The sequence below is a fragment of the Dermochelys coriacea genome, chromosome 1, assembly GCF_009764565.3.
Source record: "Dermochelys coriacea isolate rDerCor1 chromosome 1, rDerCor1.pri.v4, whole genome shotgun sequence".
Taxonomy (NCBI): Eukaryota; Metazoa; Chordata; order Testudines; family Dermochelyidae; genus Dermochelys; species Dermochelys coriacea.
In genome coordinates this window covers 283,334,680-283,358,094 of record NC_050068.2, presented here as the reverse complement: position 1 = coordinate 283,358,094, position 23,415 = coordinate 283,334,680, and the positions used below count along the sequence as shown (strand labels likewise).

The 23,415-nt window shown below is 39.8% G+C and overlaps 1 protein-coding gene across 5 annotated transcripts in view; it reads right to left on the bottom strand.

Moving 5' to 3' along the window:
* OSBPL8 (oxysterol binding protein like 8) overlaps window positions 1–17,375 on the bottom strand; it is a 151,113-nt gene extending 133,738 nt beyond the window's left edge. For 3 of the 5 annotated variants that reach the window (XM_038419056.2, XM_043493035.1, XM_038419083.2), the window contains exon 1: window positions 17,261–17,375. In XM_038419056.2, the coding sequence (XP_038274984.1) occupies window positions 17,261–17,302 (42 nt within the window). In that variant the 5' untranslated portion in view covers window positions 17,303–17,375. Of the gene's footprint in view, window positions 1–5,558; window positions 5,578–17,260 lie in introns of those variants that run through there. The other 2 variants (XM_043493020.1, XM_043493061.1) reach the window with 2 other exon arrangements.
* Window positions 17,376–23,415: the final 6,040 nt, after the last annotated feature.

Below are 23,415 nucleotides of genomic sequence, written 5' to 3'. Positions count from 1 at the left end.
TAAGATATGATCCATCCTTGCCCCCAAGTGCTTACCATTTTAAAAGAGACATAAATGGTGGGATCAAAGGATAAAACAAGCATAGTGACATGCCCGCTATTGGGGAAAAAATATTCCCAATTGCTCCTCTGCTAAACTATAGTTTCATCTTTTCAATTTTAGCTCTTTCCTAGTCTAGTTTTGTGTGCATGATTTAAACAGCACTGTTGCACATCTAACTTTTTTAAAATTAAAAAAAAGTATAAAATCCAATGCTTTCTGCAGAAAAGGACCTAGGGGTTACAGTGGACGAGAAGCTGGATATGAGTCAACAGTGTGCCCTTGTTGCCAAGAAGGCCAATGGCATTTTGGGACGTATAAGTAGGGGCATTGCCAGCAGATGGAGGGGTGTGATCGTTCCCCTCTATTCGACAGTGGTGAGGCCTCATCTGGAGTACTGTGTCCTGTTTTGGGCCCCACACTACAAAAAGGATGTGGAAAAATTGGAAAGAGTCCAGCAGAGAGCAACAAAAATGATTAGGGGACTGGAACACATGACTTAGGAGGAGAGGCTGAGGGAACTGGGATTGTTTAGTCTGCGGAAGAGAAGAATGAGGGAGGATTTGATAGCTGCTTTCAACTACCTGAAAGGGGGTTCCAAAGAGGATGGATCTAGACTGTTCTCAGTGGTGGCAGATGACAGAACAAGGACTAATGGTCTCAAGTTGCAGTGGGGGAGGTTTAGGTTGGATATGAGGAAAAACTTTTTCACTAGGAGGGTGGTGAAACACTGGAATGCGTTACCTAGGGAGGTGGTGGAATTTCCTTCCTTAGAAGTTTTTAAGGTCAGGCTTGACAAAGCCCTGGCTGGCATGATTTAGTTGGGATTGGTCCTGCTTTGAGCAGGGGCTTGGACTAGATGACCTCCTGAGGTCCCTTCCAACCCTGATATTCTATGAGTCCTAAAGGGATAAAATGTCAGGATAGACTTTTACCTAAACTGACAGGGTTTACTCGGAGAAGTGAATAAAATAGCACTAGGTATTCTGTATTTTCTCTCCATGATTTCTATATTAAACATGCTCATTTTATTTATTATTATTTTTTTAAACTGCCATCTCTGCAATCAACCTACACTCAGAGTCAAACTTGGTTCTCTCTCACAGGGTCACCAGTAAAAAAAGCTTTTAGTGGTCAAATTAGGCCCCTCCAACACTTGTGCATATCCCACCACCTTCACTAAATTTGCTCATGTTGAGCACTTCTGTTAATACACAAGATGAAACAGAATCCATCTTCTTCTCCTACCACTGTTTTGGCTTTGCAAGTTTAAAAGGAGCAAAAAGCAGAAAAAACTGTCACTAGAGACAGCAACCATAACTCTGATTACACACAAGAAAGTCTTTAGATAGTTGTTCCTTCAGGTTTAAACTCATTTTAAAGAAGGGTAAGCCTAAAATTAGACCTACTACCTGTTTTGTTATGTGAAATTACTTTCTGGTTTGATGCATTTGTGATCAGGATAAATAGCAGAAACATATACGCTCTTGATGGAAAAAGAACTGAACAATTTAATATGTATTATAAACTAAATTTTAAATTATATACTAAACTATCACAAATCACTGACAGAATACACATGTAACCTTAAGAATGACATTTTAAAAATTGAAAGGAAAGATTTTAAGCCTGTCAAGACCTACTGTCAGGGATTTTTCCTGCAAAAGAAGACTGAGTATCTGCTAAAACAATACAGAAAAGTGGCAGTCTAAAGACTACTTTAGGATACCTGTAAAGTTCAACTGTTGCAGGGTAAGTGATCCTGAATTCAAATACTAGCCGGTAACACAAATGTCCAAATACCAAACATTTGTTTTAAAAATGTTTTATATCTTACGAATACGAATTCACCTACTAAAGACTTGTCCTCATACACATATGTATCAGTTAGAACAAGTTATTTAAACTAGTACAAGTTTGTGTGTTGATATTAAGGCTGCTTAACAATTTTCAGTCAAAAACTTATTCAACCGGAAAACTGGGGTTTCAACAAACATGATCCACAGTCTCTTCTTTCTATGTATGTTTAGAGATTTGAACTAAAAACTGGTTTGTTGGGGGGGGGGGGGAGGTTAAAGAAAAGTTGAAGTTTTCTGTAGGAGAAAAACAAACTAAACCAACAGAGAGTCTACTAGAACTGTTGGGAAATGGCTTTAATAATCCTTAGTTCTTAATATGTTAAAAAACCCATTTAAACTATCATTGTACATCTTATTTCTATGCAAACTTGAAAAGGTTTACTTAAATTGGTTTAAAAATGCATGTTTAATTAGTCAAACCAGTGCAAGTTTGCATAGAAATAAGATGTACAATGATAGTTTTTAATATCTTAAAAACCACTTCAGAAAAAACTTGATTGCCCATATGTATTTTCAGTCCCATCCCGCACATAAAAATCAGAGAAGGAGGATTTGTATATATAGAATCTAATTCTCCAATTTGAAAAGCTGTAAAAGGTCACCACACTCAGGAACAGATAAACTAGGAAAGAGGGGAAAGCTTGAGCCCTCAGGGATCCAGAGATTGTGTCTTTGATGAAATTCTTTTGCAGGGAATATCAACTAGGTTTCTGGACTAAGTAGCCAAAAAAATTTGCCCTACATCCCATGGGAAAAATAGAATGGCTACACCATACAAGTTTGGAAACAGACACCTCTTTCATAGGTGTGGCAGTATCTGAGGCACCCTGCTGAAGATACAAGTTCACAAGTGCCCTGTTGCCAGATAGGTCATGGAGCATTAATGTGCACAGGTGCATCAGACAGCCTCTGTCCTGTATGTTGCTCTGACTGAGGCAAGAATCCAAAACTGGAAAAGCAAAAGAAGGACCCCTAGCAATTGGCAGTCATCTGTCAGAGCAAGGAGGAAAGGACCAAGTCCTGTGTTGCCACAGATCAAACCACAGAGAGTTTCATATCCAGAAACAGTCATGGGCTCACTTTTAGCCAGAAAAATTCTCCAATACTCAGATACTTCATAAACATGCCATAAAACTGTGTGAAACATGCATTCTCCTTTCCAGAATCTAGAGGGACTATTCAATATTTTCCAATAAACACTTAATTTTTTAAGGTAAGTGAGCAATAGTCTTTAGAAAAAACATTAAAATAAGTTTTATACACTTGTTATAAATAAGACTTTTTTTAAGCTCAGCATTAAGTTGCTGTTTGTTCACCTAAACTGCTCATGATTAAGCACACATACCTATGTCCACTAAGAAAAAACAATTATGTTGCCTGTATATTACAGAAAGATAAAGACCAAGGGTAAAATTTTCAAAAGCACCTGAGTCACTCAGGTGATTAAGTCCCATTGGACTTCTAGTAGGATTTAGCTGCTTTTGAAAATTTTACACAACCAGATTGTTAAAGGATTTATTTTAAAAAGGATCATCTCACTGTCAGAGGTCAATAATTAAGGCTATTTTTGCAAACTACTGTTTATTACCCAATTTAGTCTATTTTGGTCAATTTCACAGTCAGTCATTTAAAAATCGTAAATGTCATGATGATTTCAGATATTTAAATCTGAAATTTCATGGTGTTGTAACTGTAGCCTTCTGTGCATATATATATCAAAACCTTACCACCAGAGCTGAACCTGAACCTAAATTTCTCAGACTGATTTAAATAGCATATGTAGATCAATGTTTATAAACTATTTCTATTATTTGACCTTTAATGGTTACAAAAAATGCTGGACTGATAAGACTTGAAGAGTGACAATGGAATTTATCTCAGTGCTGATGCTCTAGCCCCTCTATCCCATCCCTGGTGCCAGGGTCTCCTGTGGAAAGCAAGAAGAACAGCTCTGCACCTCCTGCAAGGGGCTCTTTTCCAGGGAGTTTTGGGGTAAGCCCTTTTATTTGTATCAGCAAAGTGGGCCATGAATTTCTAATAGTAACAGAACAAGTACACACTGAAAACTTTTTTTTTAAAGTTGTACCTAACATTCCTGTAAGCGATACTGGAGGACAGAGTTACCCTTATCTGTAAATTTCCTGGTTTTCTAGTATCAGAATTTAGGCATTTAAGCTCCCACATTCAGGAAGAGCACAATTACTATGGGTAGCTTTGTGTGGCCACAATCCTAACTCCACTTTAAAGTCTGCCTGGTGAACTTCCTTAGTTTAAAGCAGTGACAGGATTAGGGAGCAAAAAAGCTAGGGGCTATCTAACTTCCTACAGACTTGTCTACCCATGGCAGGCCATCTATACATTCTAGGAAAAACCCACTTTCCTCCAAAGTACTTCTGCTCACCCCCGATCCAGTCTGCAAATCCAGAAAGAAACAATCATCCAAGCTGCAGCTGTTTGGGGGATGGCAGCAGCGCCTGCCCTCCTGGCCCACAGCTCCTCTTCCCCATAACTAATCTCCTCCTGATCGCCACCACTTCTGAGATCACTTCCTGCTGTGTCTCAGCCACTAACACAGCCTGTCAAGCAGCCTCACTGATGAGCCCCTTTCCCCAGTAACAACCCTCCCTAGAATCCTGTTATATTTTGAGCTCTCTCTGCAGGGGAGAAGGCAGGGTGCTCACCTCAGATTTTATAAATGAAAATTTAGGATTTCTGTTGTACCCTTATGAATTCACAGGAACCTGGTTATCTTTAGCATTTTCTTCTTTTTGGAGCTGCAAGACTTAATGCTTCACGTTTCATGCAACTAAATTTTGGTATCATAGATAAAAATCTTCTTAGGAGAGTTTGGTAAACTAAGTTCATGTCCCTCCCCCCCAACCTTCTATTTTTATTAAGGGGAAAAAGTGTTATAATGCTTTTGCAACTTTGAAAATGTCTTTTGTGTGGTGACCTCTGTCACAAACCCCCTTGTTCAAAAGACCTAAATTTCGGTATATTTTGTAAAAAAGCTCAAGATTTGTTTTTAACCGATTTTCAGACTTAGTTGACTTAATAGATTTTAGCAAGGGAGCAAAATATGGCTTTAAAACAGTAACATAACTGTAACCTTTATGGAAAAGCTACTACTTTTTCATGATAGACCAATAACTGTCCAAAGAGCTGATTATACAACTTGAATACAAATAACGAAGAACCCACAGTTGAACAGTCTACCCTTTAAAATAACGAAGTGTAACAGTAAGTTTCACCTATTGTACAAATCAAAGATTGGTAAAAAAAGCAAAAAAAAAAAAAAAGAGCTTACATTTCATACACAACACAGTTGCAAATGCAGCAAACAGTTTTGCTTCAGATAAAGTTTTGCTCTTTTCATAGAATGGCTTTATGTACATAAAACAACTCTTCCAGTCAGCAATAAGATTACATTTTGATATAATTTAGGTTGTATGCTCCCTTGAGAGTGTGTCCAGACTTTCAAATTCTCTATATAGCCCATCAAAAGCCCAAGGAGAACAGTTACAAGGTTTTCTGAAGTTCTTTAAGTTTGACAAATATAATCACAAAGTTTGTAGAACGGTTTCATTTTCAACATACTAACAATTTCAAGTAGAGGGGCACAGTGGGGAGGGTAAAGTAGTAAGAGTAGAGATACTTTACCACACTTCATTGCTTCCATAAGAGCTACATATGAAACTGCAACCCAAGAAGTTGTTAGATAACAAAGAAGAACCAAAGCTACATTACTGGTTCACAGTTCTACAGAGGCAATATTAAGATAGCTTTCTGCTTTAGAGCAACAAAAATATACAATACAAATAATTAACAGATGAACAGTTTTCTAGTCAGAACTAAAACATTGTTTGATTTTAAAAACCTTTTACCTAGCGTGCAAGTTATACATTTGTGTGCTAGATGATGTATAACAGGTTCCTGTCAATATTTAAAAGAAAGTGCCATGATCATCAAAAATATGCCTTGCCTCCCCTTTACTCTCTTTGAAGTTTTTAAACAAATAACTCATCTACTGTTAGAGACTCTGTACATTACTGTCCCTAACCTCTTACATTCAATCTTAACACAATTCAAGGTATCCACTACATTTAAGAGTGCACACAAGACTGGACTTGTGTAGACTCCTCCTCACCACCCTTTTCATTTCTCCCAAAATATCAAATCTAAAATCATCTGTCTCACACCACTTTCAACTGTGTCACCTTTCCCTTAAATCTCGTCACTGACTTCTTTCCACATCAACCCTCAAACTCTGTTCAATTTGAAGGTTTTAAGTTTTGCCTGGCTATCACCTCTTATCTTCCATCTCTAAGGCCTCTACACCAACCACTTTCACTTTATCTCCTTCATACTTGCAATAATATGTCTTTTCTTGTACCACCCCATGCCCAAACATCCTCTCCCTGTATGCCAAGAAGTCTCGCTCTACTCCCAATTCCTGCTCAGATCTTACTTTTCAGTTTGCCTTTCGTCACTTTCTCTGATTTGGAATTATCTGCTCCCATTGCTGTTCCTAAAAATAGATATATTTTTTTTAGAATAAAGACAAGCAGCAAAACATCTACTTCCATGGAAATTACACTTTCTTCTTTCTTCCCATTCCCACACCATCAGTAAGTTCCCTTTTCATTATCACTTAAACTACATTTTGGGGTCAGAATCATATTTATGTTTGAACAATGCAGAAATAAAGTTGTTCAGAGATGCAGCCACCCTGTCAAAAAGAAAAACATACCTCAAAAAGGCAAAGATGAATAAAATATCATAATGGTCAAAGATTAAATTGTCTTCAGCAGAAGAGCCTTGCAGATAGTTACAGGGACTCTAGAATATATAGAGGAAGGGAGGTCCTTAAGACTGAAACGGTCCCTAAACAAATATGACCTTGTTCTTACTCAAAACCAAATGAAACACGGACAGAGTAGGATAACCAACTCAGCCATAGGAGCGAAAAATCAAAAACAAAACAAGAACAAAAGTGGGAATGATTTATCAAGTAGAACTCCTGCCTAGATCAGAGTTTAAATTAGCATTATACATTTGAATTTAGTCCATTAATTTCTCAGCACCCAGTACACAGTGCATGTGTTTTAGATTCCCTCTATTGATTGCACATTCAAAACATACCATGTCAACAGTAACCTTTTAGTCCAAAATAATTCCTGCTATTCTTAGCCCCACTTCAGCTCCACCAGTATTATGATGGCCTGTGACTGAAAGCACTTTTACCATCATGTGAGCCAATTATGCTCATAAGCAGATCTACACAAGATGGTGATAAAGACACAACTGGCTACCAGTCTCTTACCTATATTGGCACTCCCACTACTGCTACTGCCTGGGAAGCTGAAACAGTGGGAAGTTTAGGAAAAAGAGGATAGTGTAAGCCAGGATATTTTGATATTTGGTTTTTGAATTAATAAATTGCATTAAATTCCAAGTCTGTGCACTCCAAGATGCATTATACAGTTTGACATTGACAGCATAAAGGCCCAATAGAATGGCAGCTAGGGATGGAGGATCACTTCTGATGTCATCTTAGAAATATTGGAAGTTATGTTTCTTACAATTAAAGCATATGTAAATAAGATTAAGGGACTCAACCTTGTATGGGGACATATGATATAGGGTGAATGCACTGTCATTGTTCTATGGAGAAGAGGTGGTGCTCCCTTTGCAAAAGTGGAAGGAGGTGGCACCTCCCCTCAGGAGGAGGGGAAGTGATGGAGGAGAAGAGGGGGGAACATTTGAGGGACAGAACCTGAGGGAGAGTCTGAGAAAAACTGTCTGTGAGTAACCAGAGAGAAACAGGGTGAGGGGAGAGAACAGCCAGAGTGGCATAGAGAAACCAGGACTGAGAGAAACTGATAGTAAATGGAGAGGCTGAGATTGGGCAGGACAGACAGATGTGCAGGAGAGGATCCCGTCAGTTTAAAGCTGGCTGGTCAAGTCAGTCCATGTTTAATCGCATGTTCTTGATCATCCATTCCTTTATGTTCCTGATCATTGGATCTAGTCATTCCTGTCATTGATTCATGTTGTTCCAGATATCCAGAACAGGAGAACCAAAGGTACTTCAGATCCAGTGGGTCTGGTCTAACATGCACTCCAGAAAGCAAGCATCACTGGAGTCAAGACCATCTCTTCAGGAAGTCACAAAAGGTGCTTGAGACTCAGAGACTGACTTTGGTGTTAGACAGCACCCTGTGAGATATTTGGGGAAAAGGGAACCTTGAACTAAAAATAACAACAACCTATAAGATAAAAGCCTGTGCACAGAGATAGATTTGTTTTTTATTTAGAGGGTTATATTTAGTTAAGTTTCAGAGTAGCAGCCATGTTAGTCTGTATTTGCAAAAAGAAAAGGAGTACTTGTGGCACCTTAGAGACTAACAAATTTATTTGAGCATAAGCTTTTGTGAGCTACAGCTCACTTCATCGGATGCATTCAGTGGAAAAGTAGACTTAGCAGTAAGTTAATATGCACATGCATTTGAACACACATGTGCATGTGTGTGGATATTTGAATCAGATTTTTAATTATATACTTCATATATTAAACATTATTGTAAGTACGTGAAGTCCAGTTCTGTTTGTTCCAGTGTAAATAAAATCCCTGTTATTTTTGTTGGACGATCACTTTTATTATTTTGTCTATCATTCAATAATCTTCTACCATAGTGTAATTCCCTCCCACAATCTCTCAACTGCTGAGTAAATTATACCACCATTGCGATGGACCACTGCTAAATCTTTGTCAGTGTATTTCAAATTATAACACAATAACCCTACTCTGAGAGGTCAGTTTACACATAGCACACAATATCTGCATGTGACCTGAAGAATATTATATTATGCTGCCGTTGTTGCATAGTTGCAATAATGAACCTATGGCTCTACAAGAAAAAAAAACTTCAAGGAGAGAAAGAAAGAGGAAGGATGACCCTGAACAAGTCATCTGTGCCTCAGTTCTTCTGTATGTAAAATGGGAATAATGCTTCCTTTTTCCACACCCTGGATCTGTTTAGTTTGTATGCTTTTCAGGGCAGGTATTGTCATATTAGGTGTATGTGAAGCGCTTAGCACAATAGGGCCTCAATCTGTATGTGGGACCCCAGGTGCTACTATTAATACTGCTAACAAAAAAGTTCAGAATTGAGAAGGATTTCAGCTGATTGAATTTTAATGATCATCGGCAAGTTTTGGCAGAGCAGTATTCCAACTTCTGAAGGCACCACCACCTAATCTTCATCTAAACATTCAAAATATAGCTAGAGAATGCTCAGATTAGAATCCATTTAAATCACCCTCAAAAAGGGAAAAGAAGGTGCGAAATAAAACACATCATTGAGAACAAAAGATTAGGATGTTTAAAACATATTAACTTTGTTGGCTGCACAACAGCCGAGTCCCAGTGTATCTCATGTCTTTTGAGACGTGCTTTAAAAAAAAACAAACAAAAAAAAAACCCTTTATGCTAACATTTCCTACTTTTAAAATTCATTTCTAAAACCAAGCTCAACCAATTCACTCACAGGAGTTACCACATCTCATGAGTCGTAAAATCACAGTTCAGGCTTTGGACAACAGTTCCCAGAACCCCCAACTCTACTCCAGAGGCACCAAGTTATTTTACAGGAAGAGAAGTTAAAGATATTTCTCTGCAGCACCATGAACAAAGCTTGACATAAACAAAAGGGAAAAAAAAGTTTCCAAGGGTTCCAAAACTGAAACAAGATTCGCATGAAAAACTGATATTATTGTGCCCTCTTGATCACACATTTCAATACCACCACCCAAATACACAAGCTACAACCAAACTATTCTGAAGCAAGAATTAAAGTTGAGAGTTTGAGAACTGCTTCACCAGAACAGCTAGGAGAGTTAGTATAGGTGCTTTTTTCTAACTAAATTACTAGCTCTTATGAGCTTCCCCATTTTCCAAATGCATGCACAGAACAAACACTGACTTTAATTGGACAAGAAAGCCATACTCTAAAAGCCACAAAAGCGTGACAGCCTATTGTTTGCTCTCTACCAACCCAGCAATTGAGTCTAGGTGGATGACATGAGATGTCTTCTCCTACGGACCAACAGCAGAGCTGTAGCATGAGTGCAATCCTGCCACCAGTCCTACTCCAAGATCTCCTCCCTCACCAGCAGAGGGGAGGGCACGAACTGTAGAGCTGGAGAGTTCAAATGCTCACAGTATACACTAAATATTAAAAGAAATTGAGTCATGAGCTACTTTCCCACTCACATTTGTGATCACACTGATCACTTTCCAATGTGGTAACTACAGCTATTGCTTAGGTGGGAAAGTAATATTAGGCAATATTTTTTTTGTCATGTTTACTCCAATAATGGCTCATCTTTTGAAGAAAAGGAATCACACTGCATTTTTATGTTCTTATATGATTGTATCCCCCGCCTCCTGTTCTTCTCAGCTTAAATAAGAATAGCCAGCACAATGTAAACCATCCAGTAAGCAGCCCATTGACTCCAATTTGGGAACATCTGCTCTAGATTATACATCCCAATGTGAATGAACAGAATCCTAGTCAATACATGCATCAATTGAAGGCCAGCCTGAGCTTGGATCCTGTGAGTAACCCACAGATTTCAGAAAATATGAAAGTCACAGAAATCTACAAACACCTATGAAAAGCTCAGAAGTTCAGCCTGTATCACCTCTTACAATTTAGAGCACCAGGGCAGTCCAGGGATTCTGTATAGAGGCAGAATTCTCTCCAGTCTGAAGAAGGGAAATAGAGTATTATGTGACTCAGGCAACAGAAAATTTAAGTCATAATTTATTTCCCCCAGTACTAGAACAAAAGCAACCAGGTCACAGCACAGAAGATTAAGTGAAGGAATTTTTTTTTTTAAAAGCCCTTATTACTTCTGGCTCCCACTACTCAAACCCTTCAATATTACACAGTGATCCTGTATACTTCAGCAAGTTTCCTCTCTTTTGGGGCTCTAGGGGATAAATTCAAGTTTAGGCTATCCACACTTGCTTGTCATATTATTCATACTGTCTAATCACACAAACCCAAAAATCATTGCCCCGCACCTGCCCCACGCCTCCCTCCCTCCTTCAGTCGCTCTCTCCCACCCTCATTCACTTTCACCGGGCTAGGGCAGGGTATTGAGATGCTGAGGGGGTGCAACTCTGGGCTAGGGGGTGGGGCCAAGGAGTTTGGAGTGTAGGAGGGGGCTCCAGGCTGAGCCTGGGGCAGGGAGTTAGGGTGTCGGCTCTGGGAGAGGGCTCAGAGCTGGGTCAGGTTGGGGTGCAGGAGGGAGTTTGGGATGCGGGCTCTGGGAGGGAGTTTGTGTGAGGGAAGGGGATCAGGGCTGGGGCAGGAGATTGGGGTGTGTGCAGGAAGGTGTGCGGGGCGGGCTCTGGCCAGGCTACACTTACCACGGGCGGCTTCTGCGAAGCAGTCAGCTCGTCCAGCTCCTAGGCTCAGAGGCAGCCTGTCAGCTCCGCATGCTGCCCCTGCCTACAGGCACTGCCCCCACAGCTCCCATTGGCCACAGTTCCCAGCCAATGGGAGCTGTGGAATTGGCACTCGGGGCAGGGGCAATGCACAGAGATCCCCTGGACGCCCCTGTTCCTAACTGGACATGCCAGTCACTTCTGGGAACCATGCAGAGCGCCACGGCACATAGGGAGCTTGCCTTAGCCCCAGTGCGCCACCAGACTTTTAGCAGCCTAAAATATCTTAGATTGAGCCCAGTTCCGGGAGACTCCCAGCCAATCCAGGAGGGTTGGCAGTCCTATTCATACTCCTCTGGAAAGAGAGCTTTCAAAAATACAAAACCTGTAAGATGTTGGGTATTTGTGCACAAAGGATTTTCAAAACTAAGAAGGAAATGAAATATTGTACTGATCCTAAATACAGTAGTAATATTTCTGTATTGATTTTCAAATACTTTAAGCAAATCAAAAGTTTCAGGCAATGTTAAACTAAAATGTATAGTAGTCTAAGAAATTAGATACTGTACTTAGATAAGGTTTTGGCCCCAAAAGAGAAACTTTTAATTGTGCTGACAGTTTGAAAAACACTTCTAACACAATAGCTGTGGTAAAAAATAGAAACATGAAAATGATACTTCATATTCCACCTATAATCAAGGTAAACATTTGTCAAACTTAATCGCTATTGTAAGTATTAATCTGGCAAGCAATGCTGAACAGTGGAAAAAAGTACTTAACACTAAATAAAATATGTTAACATTAACATCAGTTCTGGAGGAGAATTCACAACATTTTAGATTTAGGGCTTGTCTACTCTGCCCTGCAGTTCAGACATTGGGAGTGTGAATAACCGTACGCACCAAAGTGCTGCACTGTAATTCTCCCATGTGATCCGAGTGGGCACGAGCTAAAAGGTTCCTAGTTCACATTAATGTAGTTCTATTCAAACAGGACTACATTAACGCAAACCAGCGTCCACCTGGGGGAATTACAGTGCAGCACTTCCGTGCGCAGTGCTCTTCACACTCCCCTCCCCCCCACAGTCCAAACTGCAGGATAGTGTATAGATTCATAGATACTAAGGTCAGAAGGGACCATTCTGATCATCTAGTCCGACCTCCTGCACAGCGCAGGCCACAGAATCTCACCCACCCACTCCTTTGAAAAACCTCACCCATGTCTGAGCTATTGAAGTCCTTAAATCATGGTTTAAAGACTTCAAGGAGCAGAGAAGCCTCCCTCAAGTCAACCATGCCCCATGCTACAGAGGAAGGCGAAAAACCTCCAGGGCCTCTCCAATCTGCCCTGGAGGAAAATTCCTTCCCGACCCCAAATATGGCAATCAGCTAAACCCTGAGCATATGGGCAAGATTCACCAGCCACATACTACAGAAAATTCTTTCCTGGGTAACTCAGATCCCATCCATCTAATATCCCATCTCAGGGGATTTGGCCTATTTACCCTGAATATTTAAAGATCAATTACTTACCAAAATCCCATTATCCCATCATACCATCTCCTCCATAAACTTATCGAGTAGAATCTTAAAGCCAGATAGATCTTTTGCCCCCACTGCTTCCCTTGGAAGGTTATTCCAAAACTTCACTCCTCTGATGGTTAAAAACCTTCGTCTGATTTCAAGTCTAAACTTCCTGGTGGCCAGTTTATACCCAGTTGTTCTTGTGTCCACATTGGTGCTGAGCTGAAATAATTCCTCTCCCTCTCCTATATTTATCCCTCTGATATATTTATAGAGAGAAATCATATCTCCCCTCAACCTTCTTTTAGTTAGGCTAAACAAGCCAAGCTCCTTAAGTCTCCTTTCATAAGACAAGTTTTCCATTCCTCGGATCATCCTAGTAAACCTTTTTAAACATGGGAGACCAGAACTGCACACAGTATTCTAGGTGAGGTCTCACCAGTGCCTTGTATAACGGTACTAAAACCTCCTTATCCCTACTGGAAATGCCTCTCCTGATGCATCCCAAAACCGCATTAGCTTTTTTCACAGCCATATCACATTGGCAGCTCATAGTCATCCTATGATCAACCAATACTCCAATACTTCTTCTCCTCTTCTGTTACTTCTAATTGATTCGTCCCCAATTTATAACTAAAATTCTTGTTATTAATCCCTAAATGCATAACCTTACACTTCTCACTATTAAATTTCATCCTATTACTATTACTGCAGTTTACAAGGTCATCCAGATCCTCCTGTATAATATCCCAATCCTTCTCCGAATTGGCAATACCTCCCAGCTTTGTATCATCTGCAAACTTTATTAGCACACTCCCACTTTTTGTGCCAAGGTCAGTAATAAAAAGATTAAATAAGATTGGTCCCAAAACCGATCCCTGAGGAACTCCACTGGTAACCTCCCTCCAACCTGACAGTTCGCCTTTCAGTAGGACCCGTTGCAGTCTCCCCTTTAACCAATTCCTTATCCACCTTTTGATGTTCATATTGATCCCCATCTTCTCCAATTTAACTAATAATTCCCCATGTGGCACGGTATCAAATGCCTTACTGAAATCTAGGTAAATTAGATCCACTGCATTTCCTTTATCTAAAAAATCTGTTACTTTTTCAAAAAAAGAGATTACGTTGGTTTGGCACGATCTACTTTTTGTAAAACCATGTTGTATTTTGTCCCATTTACCATTGACTTCAATGTCCTTAACTAATTTCTCCTTCAAAATTTTTTCCAGGACCTTGCATACTACAGATGTCAAACTAACTGGCCTGTAGTTACCCGGATCACTTTTTTTCCCTTTCTTAAAAATAGGAACTATATTAGCAATTCTCCAATCATTCGGTACTATTCCTGAGTTTACAGATTCATTAAAAATTCTTGCTAATGGGCTTGCAATTTCAGGTGCCAATTCCTTTAATATTCTTGAATGAAGATTATCTGGGCTCCCCGATTTAGTCCCATTAAGCTGTTTCAGTTTTGCTTCTACCTCCGATATGGTAATATCTACCTCTATATCCTCCTTCCCATTTGTCATGCTACCATTATCCCCAAGATCCTCTTTAGCCTTATTCAAGACTGAGGCAAAGTATTTGTTTAGATATTGGGCCATGCCTACATTATCTTTAACCTCCACTCCATCCTCAGTGTTAAGCGGCCCCACTTCTTCCTTCTTAGTTTTCTTCTTATTTATATGGCTATAGAACCTTTTACTATTGGTTTTAATTCCCTTTGCAAGGTCCAACTCTACTCGACTTTTAGCCTCTCACTTTATCCCTACATCTTCTGACCTCAATTAGGTAGCTTTCCTTGCTGATCCCTCCCATCTTCCACTCCCTGTATGCTTTCTGCTTCTTCTTAATCACCTCTCTAAGATGCTTGCTCATCCAGCTTGGTCTACAACTCCTTCCTATGAATTTTTTCCCCTTTCTTGGGATACAGGCTTCCGATAGCTTCTGCAGTTTTGATTTAAAGTAATCCCAGGCCTCCTCTACCTTTAGATCCATAAGTTCTTCAGTCCAATCCACTTCCCTAACTAATTTCCTTAATTTTTGAAAGTCAGCCCTTTTGAAATCAAAAACCCTAGTTGCAGATTTATTTTTGTTAATCCTTCCATTTAGTTGCATACATAGCCTTAATGAACTTAGAAAAACCTATTCTATAGATCTCATTTTTAAAGCATGCCAAGGAGGTCCACTACCACACACTTGAATTTGGCTGCATTGCCTTCCAATTTACCTTATCTCTATTTTTGCTAAATGTTGATAACAGAGGAAAGGTGCAGGATTCACATCATTGCAAATAAGGTACCATGACCACAGGACATAATTTTGGAGGAGCAGGGAGTTTCTTCAGACAGGCCCTATATTGTGGTTGACATCTGACGGACAAGGCGTGAACAAAGGGCATGGAAAGGAGAGTACCCTCTCCCATGGAAAAGTTCAATTCTGAATGATGTCAGGTATCAGAGGGGTAGCCGTGTTAGTCTGTATCCACATGCATCTGAAGAAGTGGGTTTCTTACCCACAAAGCTTATGCCCAAATAAATACGTTAGTCTTTAAGCTGCCACCAGACTCCTCGTAATTCTGAATGAGCAAAGAGAGATCCAACATTGTTGTAGGCTGTAACGTAGCTCACTTTATACTCATCTCCAGATAGAAGCACATTTTCCATATTATTGATTGTGTCCTGGTAAAACAGCTGCTTTAGATTACTTATTTTTATGGCCCAAATACTGCCGTAAGATTTTTTTTGCGCTTTTATTGGTGACCAAAAAGTTTTATCATGCAAGTCAAAAAAAAATTCTTGAATTAATTTAAGCATTCCTTTATTCTCATTAAAGAAAGGAAAAATTCTAAGTGAGTTTTGCTTTGTTTTTGAAGGGAGGTGATTAGCTCAGAAAATGATTTCAGAAGAAAAAAGTCATATCCCACTAGACCACACTGTATGTAACAGGCCCCTCATGAAAATTCATTTAGTATTGGACTCTTTACCAAGTAAATGACAATCTTTTAAATAACTGTCCATGTGGAGGGAAGAAGATCAAAAGCTATATCTTTCCCCTCAATATAATAAACACCCCTGCCCCCCCCAAAAAAAACATTAGTGCATCTTGTGTCATCAAAACCTCACAAATAAGCTTGGATGATTTTTTTTCCGTAATCTTAAACGATAATATTTTAAGTTATTTTTATTGATTTAAGTTTTCACAGTAGCACAAAATTATGGGTTCAGCATTTTTCTGATTTTTATCTATTTCAATTTTCAGCCACGGGGGTGTAAGATGATCATTTAATGATAGCAGATGTTAACATTCAAAAAATTTAAAGTTTTATAAAACTTTTAAAAATTCAAATTATCGTCACTTGTCAAAATATACAAAGTAAATATCTGTAAATCAAATTCTGATGTCTCAAAGAGCATTTTTCTTACTTTGCCTATCTGTACATTTATCAGCAGCAATGGAAATATTTTTTGTCTGTTAGTGTTTGTATGACGAAATCTATGTTCAACATTTACCAGTAAAAATCTAGTTCTTCTAAGCCTGCTCATATATAAAGGCTTCAGCAGTTCATCATCTTCACTATTTTTACTTAAAAAGAAAAGGAGTACTTGTGGCACCTTAGAGACTAACCAATTTATTTGAGCATAAGCTTTCGTGAGCTACAGCTCACTTCATCAGATGCATGAAGTGAGCTGTAGCTCACGAAAGCTTATGCTCAAATAAATTGGTTAGTCTCTAAGGTGCCACAAGTACTCCTTTTCTTTTTGCGGATACAGACTAACATGGCTGCTACCCTGAAACCTGTCACTATTTTACTTAGTATGTTAACATAGTTGTTTAAATATGGTAGCACCTATAGACCACCACCAGTATTAGGGCCCCACAATCCTAGGTGCAGTATGGAAGTTGACATGGTCCCTGCCCCAGAGAGCTTACAATCCTCCATTGAAAGTACTCATTGTCCTTGAAAAAGTCCTGGGAATCCCTACCATTCCTCCTACCCCTTATCTCATGAAGCAGCACGTCAGTTACCAATCACTGACTGGAAAAAGAAAGCTAGTCTGCCCTGCCCATATGCTGATCAGCAAGACTGACAGGAATGCCCTCTACTACCTTACCTCCCCCTAACAGTGAGTACCAAGTCCAGGAATCAAACATTTCTTCCATGGTAGTGAAAAGTACTACTACCAGGTTATCAGGCAGGCCCTGCTTAACAAGTGTTGGTACATTTCACCCCTGCTGATATGATATAAAAGTTACTTTTATCACACATTAACAAAAAAGTACCGGCAATTTAAGATACAAACTCAAGGTCAATGATCCTAAAAAACCCTAAACATTAATTTAGTTTGAATACGTTCAATCACCTTGATGTTACTCACCGAAGTTCTGTCGGGTTCCCCTTCAAATAAAACAGTCTCCATGTTGAAAGAGGCCTTGTCTCAGTATTTCTTTCAATTAGAGTTCCTCCATGCTGCAAACCTGCATAACCTGGAAGAGAACAAATCAATCATCAGTGGCTGAAATTAATTAACACTGCAACCAGATATTCCTAGTGTTCTTTAACAATAATACACTAGAGCAGTGTTCAACAAAAATAATGACTTAACTGCTACCATATGCCATTTATATCATATGTCCTCAAAGTTTCCACATACGATCTGTACAAAGGGCCTACATTAAAGGAAAATTAAGGTTGCAAAGTGAAGCATCCGAAACTCAAAAAATGATCATGTTAAATTATCATGCCTATTTTCCATATGCATTGTGATAGTCTTAAAATATAACATCATTTTCCCCACAGGATCCCAGGCAATTCAAGGCATAGAGCTGACAAAGGCCAGTGAATTAACAACAGTCAGTAAGCAAAAAGCAGATTCCTCTGTATCTTTTTACATCCTCTTAGTTCAATGTGTAGCTCCAGGCCTCAAATACTGAACAACATCCAAACCCTACATTGAACAAGGAATGGTTTTCTTTTACAAGCTTTTCTGTAGCACTCAATTTAGTCAGAAATTTTTATGAATTTTTAAGATCTCTCTTTAAGTAGTAGTCTAAACAAAACTGAGGCACAGAGACTAAGCAACTTTGATATTTATGGTGCCATTTTTGGACGAGCTGGGGACTGGATCTGTATTTTTTAGCTTCCAGTCAAAAGACACACAGGATCATTCCACCCCTTCCTCAGGACCACTGCCTTATTCCCTATACATGATGCAATGTTTTGTATGGAACAAGGATAGGGTGCTACGATACCACGCTTGTTCACACCACACTATAAAACCCTCAAAAACAGATATGAATTGCTCCGGACCTAAGTTCCCTGTAAGCTGTGCGACCATGCAGCCACACAGCAGCCTATTTAGTACCACGCAAGCGCTCAGGGAACCCACCTGGCGACCTGCCACAGCCAGTGACCTGCCAGGGAAGAGGCAATCCTCATCAGCCCCAACCTAGCCCAGCCCCCAACCTGGCGCAGCCGGTGTGCCCCTCCACCAGCCCCAATCTGCTGCGGCCCGACCTGGCCTGATCCCAGGTGCAGCTCTGCCCCAGGCGACCCTTCTCCAGACCGAACCCATCCCCGGCATGCACCTGCTTCCGCCAAGGAAGAGGCGCCTATCCTGCAGCCCCAGGCCCAGAGCTGCCACAGCACGGGGAAGCACCTCTCCCCTCCAGCCCAGATGCTGCTGCTTCTGCTGCTGCTGCTGCTGCTGCTGCAGGGAGAGAGAAAGCCCCAGAGCACCCTCCTGCACCCCAAACCCCTCATCCCTAGCTTCACCCCAGAGCCAGCACCCCCAGATGCAGCCCACACACCTCTGCACCCAACCCTCTCCCCCACCCCTGAGCCCCTCATCCCTGGCCCCACCCTACAGCCCACACCCCCTACCGGAGCCTTTGCACCCCTACATCCCAACCCTCTGCCCCAACCCTGAGCCCCCTCCCACACTCCAAACCCCTCAGCCACAACATGAATTTTGTTATGTGCACCAATATGGAGGTGATGTGTCACACATCACTGCCATATTGGAGCACATAACAAAATTCATTCCGCACATGGGTGGAAAAAATTAGAGGGAACACTGCTCTGGTCCCCCATTCACTGTTTAATGTACACAACAAATTGAGGCCAGGTATGAGGGAGAGAGATAGCGTACAAGATCACATAATTTGAGACAGTATCAGTAAGTCTATACACCAGAACAGAAATTCCACCATGAACAACTGTTTGGCAGTATCAGAACATTCCATAAAGTTTTTTTGTTTTAAAGTTGTATAACTACCGTATGCATTAGTTAAAATTCCTATAGGAATCATGTACAAAACTAACATTTATTTTAATAAATCCAACACAATATTTAATCAGAAAAAATTTTAAAAGTAATGAAGGAAGGGGTTACTGTTGCCATTGCACTCGGATATCTTCTATTGTGGTTAGAAATTGCAAGACTAATGTTCTTTATTAGAGGATCACAGGATTGAGGATGATCTTACAAAAGTGGTGTAGTGACGTGCCATATAGTTGATTACTCAAGACAGTGTGGCAGCTTTATGTTTTGACGTTATTGTTTGAAGTATTGAAAATCTATACATAGTACTTGGCTAAAAACTTTTCCTTTAAAAGACACACTGCTCATATTTCCCACCACACACAGAAAGGTCACAAGGAGTCAACTCAAGGTGGTGCAGAAGGCAAACAATTATTTTTAAAAAATTAACAAATAAAAGTAAAAACTCATCTTAAGTTACTTGGCATGAAAAACAAATTCATTGACAAATGAAGTATCTTTCAGCAGCTTCAGTTCCAGAAGTTACATATGTTCCAAAGCTCGCTCTCATACACAGCGTACAGGGCATTCAGATTAACAAAATACCAAAAATTCATTTTTGAAAAATGAATTGCCATTTTCCCCCAACAACTCCTTAAAAACATGAAAACAATTTTGTTCTTTACCATTTTTATCCCCATCTCCAGCTACCACTTTAGGCTGTTATTGTGTTATTCATCAGTACTAAGCTATCTGAAGATATTTAATTTACTAAAATGTTTAAAGTGATACAAAAAATGATCAATTTTCCAGATTATATACATGTTCAAAGCAGTCTTTTCATATTCATAAATTTGTTAAATTTGTTAAAATATTTAATTATCCAACAACAGTGGATGTCTGACTCAGAATGTACCGTTTTCATTTTAAAGCAAAACTTTAGACAGGTTTTTGTGCTTCCTAGATTATCTTTATACGTGTTTTTCAGTGAGAGTGTGATCAGACTTCAGAGCATAATATTTATGTTCTCATCCTCTTCTCTGTGCACCCATCTTCCATGCCTCTTCCTCTATAGTGGCACTAACAGTAGCAGCAGTAAATTCTCCAACTCCCACCAACTTTATCTGCTCCCTGAGATCCGCAAAGGCATCCCTGGGACTGAAACACACTTCTTAGCTGCCCACTGCCCTGTCTGTCTGTAGCTACTCCGTGGGTCCCAGGCAACTGATATAGGTAGGGTGTGTGTTGGGGAAAGTTGTAGGGAAGAGCTCTTCTGTAGACCTTTGGAGACTCCTCCTTGGGTCCCAGAAAGCAGAAAAAGCCCAGACTTCCCAAGGATCATGGGAAATCTGGGGAGCAGAGGCAGCTAGGCCTGCGATAGCATATCCTCTTCCCTCCACTGCCCCTCAGGATTTTGATGTAGGAAGAAAGGCCAGAAACTGACCAACAAACAATACAAGTGCGTATACACTAAGTGTTGTCAAATGCGCACAGTCAACAAACTGAAAATACCGTAAAAGTTTCTTCTTCTAGTCTTTCAGTTACATAGTATGGCAAACCACAGAACATTCAAAAATTCTAAGTCACAACCTACACGGCCAAATCATGAGATTTGCTTAAGAGTCATGAGATTTTAAAAAAATGTATTTTGAATCATTTGCCTCTGGCTTTTCTATCTTTAGGGTGCAGTTGGGTCACATTTTCAAGCTTTACTCCACAACCATGAGAACAATATATTCATATAAACAGCTTGTCACATAATCAGGTATAGCAAGACCAGAGACAACAATGAGAGCTGGCAACCTATTACAGTCCTCTTTGGAGTTACCTGTGACAGCAGTAGATATTTCAAGAGAGATTCTTTTGATTACCAGCGGGAAAATTCCACTCAGAGTTCCTTGGAGAAAAGGGAGGGCAGTCTACATTTACTGAGATGGATAAGGTAATGAAAACAATGAAGGGATTCTGATTTCACTCAAACTTACTGAAATGTCATCAGAACTCCCTGATGGTATAGCACATCAACTATTTTCTTTACCTTTCAAAAATGCTGCTTGGTCCAACAGTGGTCTCACATAGCAGGCCACTGTTATATAAAAAATAAAAATTTGACGCTTTCAAATTTTGCACCCACCACTTATTTTGGGTCCACAGGAGGTCTTCTGTAGGATTTGGTTTAAAAATATGTTTCCCAGACCTTAAGAAGAGCTTTGTGTAACTTCAAAAAGCTTGTCTCCCTCACCCACAGAAGCTGGTCCAGTAAAAGACACTACCTGACCTACCTTATCTCTCTAATATCTTAGGACCATCATGGTACAACAATGCTGCATATTTAAAAATATAATGTAATTGTTTTTTCCCCCAAGCAGCTCAAAATATTTTACAAAGTTAAATGATTTAAACCTCAGTCACCAGGTAAAATATATAAATATACATTCTACAGAGAGACACAGGTTAAGTGCCTTGGCCAATGTCACATACAGCAAGTCTGTGGAAGTGCAAGGAAGAGAGATCCAAGATTTTCTGTCTCAAGAATATCTTTGTATATTTTAAATAAAATTTGTTCATACTCTGTGGATATGTCATTGATTTTGAGCTGCTTTGTAATTTATGTATACTGTATTTTGGCCTGGCAATTGAGGTGTTAATTGTATGACTATATACATTTAATAGGAGGCTGTTGGGAAAAGCAGGCAGGAAGGAAAATAATGGCTCAGGATAGCCACTTCTCAAACACTTCAGAATTGTTAAGGGACAATGCCACATCTATTAGCTTTGATGATTTTATTCTGGTTCTGCCAACCTACACAACTGGTTTTTGACCAGAATGGCCAAAGCCCGGGAATGGAAAAGAACAAAAAAAGAGAGTGTTCTCAGTTTTAAAAAGGGACCCTCTTGCAAGAGAATGATGTAGGTGTTTTGGAGCACCAGGCTGAGACATCGGAAGCCTGTTGGAGATGTCTGAAGAAATTAGGCCTGCCAAGGACAACCAGCGGGGGATAAGCCTTTAGATAAGGGACACACACAGATTCTTAATATCCTCTCTAAAAGCTTTGCTATTACCCCAATAGTTATGTTTTAAGAAGATTGTCTTCTTAAAGGTTACACCCTCTGGTGAGAACAGTTGTAGCCTAGGGATCAGTCTAGAGCAGTGGAACTCAAACTTTTGTATTGGTGACCCCTTTTACATTGCAAGCCTCTGAGTGTGACCCCCTAATAAATTAAACACATTGTTTAATATATTTAACACCACTATAAATGCTGGAGGCAAGTGGGGTTTGGGGTGTAGGTTGACAGCTCGCGACCCCCCATGTAATGATCTCATGACCCCCTGAGGGGTCCGGACCTCCAGTTTGAGAACCCCTGGTCTAGAGTGAGAAGTATCAGAGGAGTAGCCATGTTGGTCTGTATCCACAAAAACAGTGAGGAGTCCGGTGGCACCTTAAACACTAACAGGTCAGTATATTTATACCTGCATCTGTAATTTTCATTTAATGTGTCTGAAGAAGTGGATTTTTAACCCACGAAAGCTTATGCCCAAATAAATCTGTTATCTTTAAGGTGCCACCAGTCTCCTCATTGTTTTTCTAGAGTGAGCGAATTGCAAAATCCCACCACGATAAGTAAAGGCATGATCTGTAACATCTGAAGGACCAGAAAAGGGATACGTGCAACCAGTCCTGTAACCATGATAGTACAATTGAAACAAATACTCATTGTATTTATATTGCATACACCCTTCCTTCATGTTAGAAGAAACCATCACTTAAGGTGCGCTGATAGTCACACTGAAGATGGTAGTTAAGGGAAGGAATAGTTCAACACAAGCAAATTTCTATATTTAGAGCTCTGCTCTCCAATGAAGCTAGAATGAATTTACACTTTATTGAAAAGCATTACATTTAATAAGCTATTCTTAAAGGAAATTGGCAGGTATTTTGACCAACCTAAAAGGCACACAAGGTAAACCAGCATTTTCAGTACTTTTTTGGGGATGGCTTACTTGCTAATCACAATGACAGTGAGGTCCTTATGGAAGGGACTATTAAATACTAACTATTAACCTAAATAACAAACTTTTTTTATATATCAGGAACATTTGAATTATTTCTTGTATAAGTAAAATTTGCATTCTCAGACTCCAAAAAGGCTCAACCATTATTCTGAAAACTATTAAACTGAAAACTGCTGCAGTTAGTTGTGACTATTTGGTCAGGAGCTCAATATATCTCGGTTACAGCTGGACTCTCCAATTTCCCTCCAGTTACTAT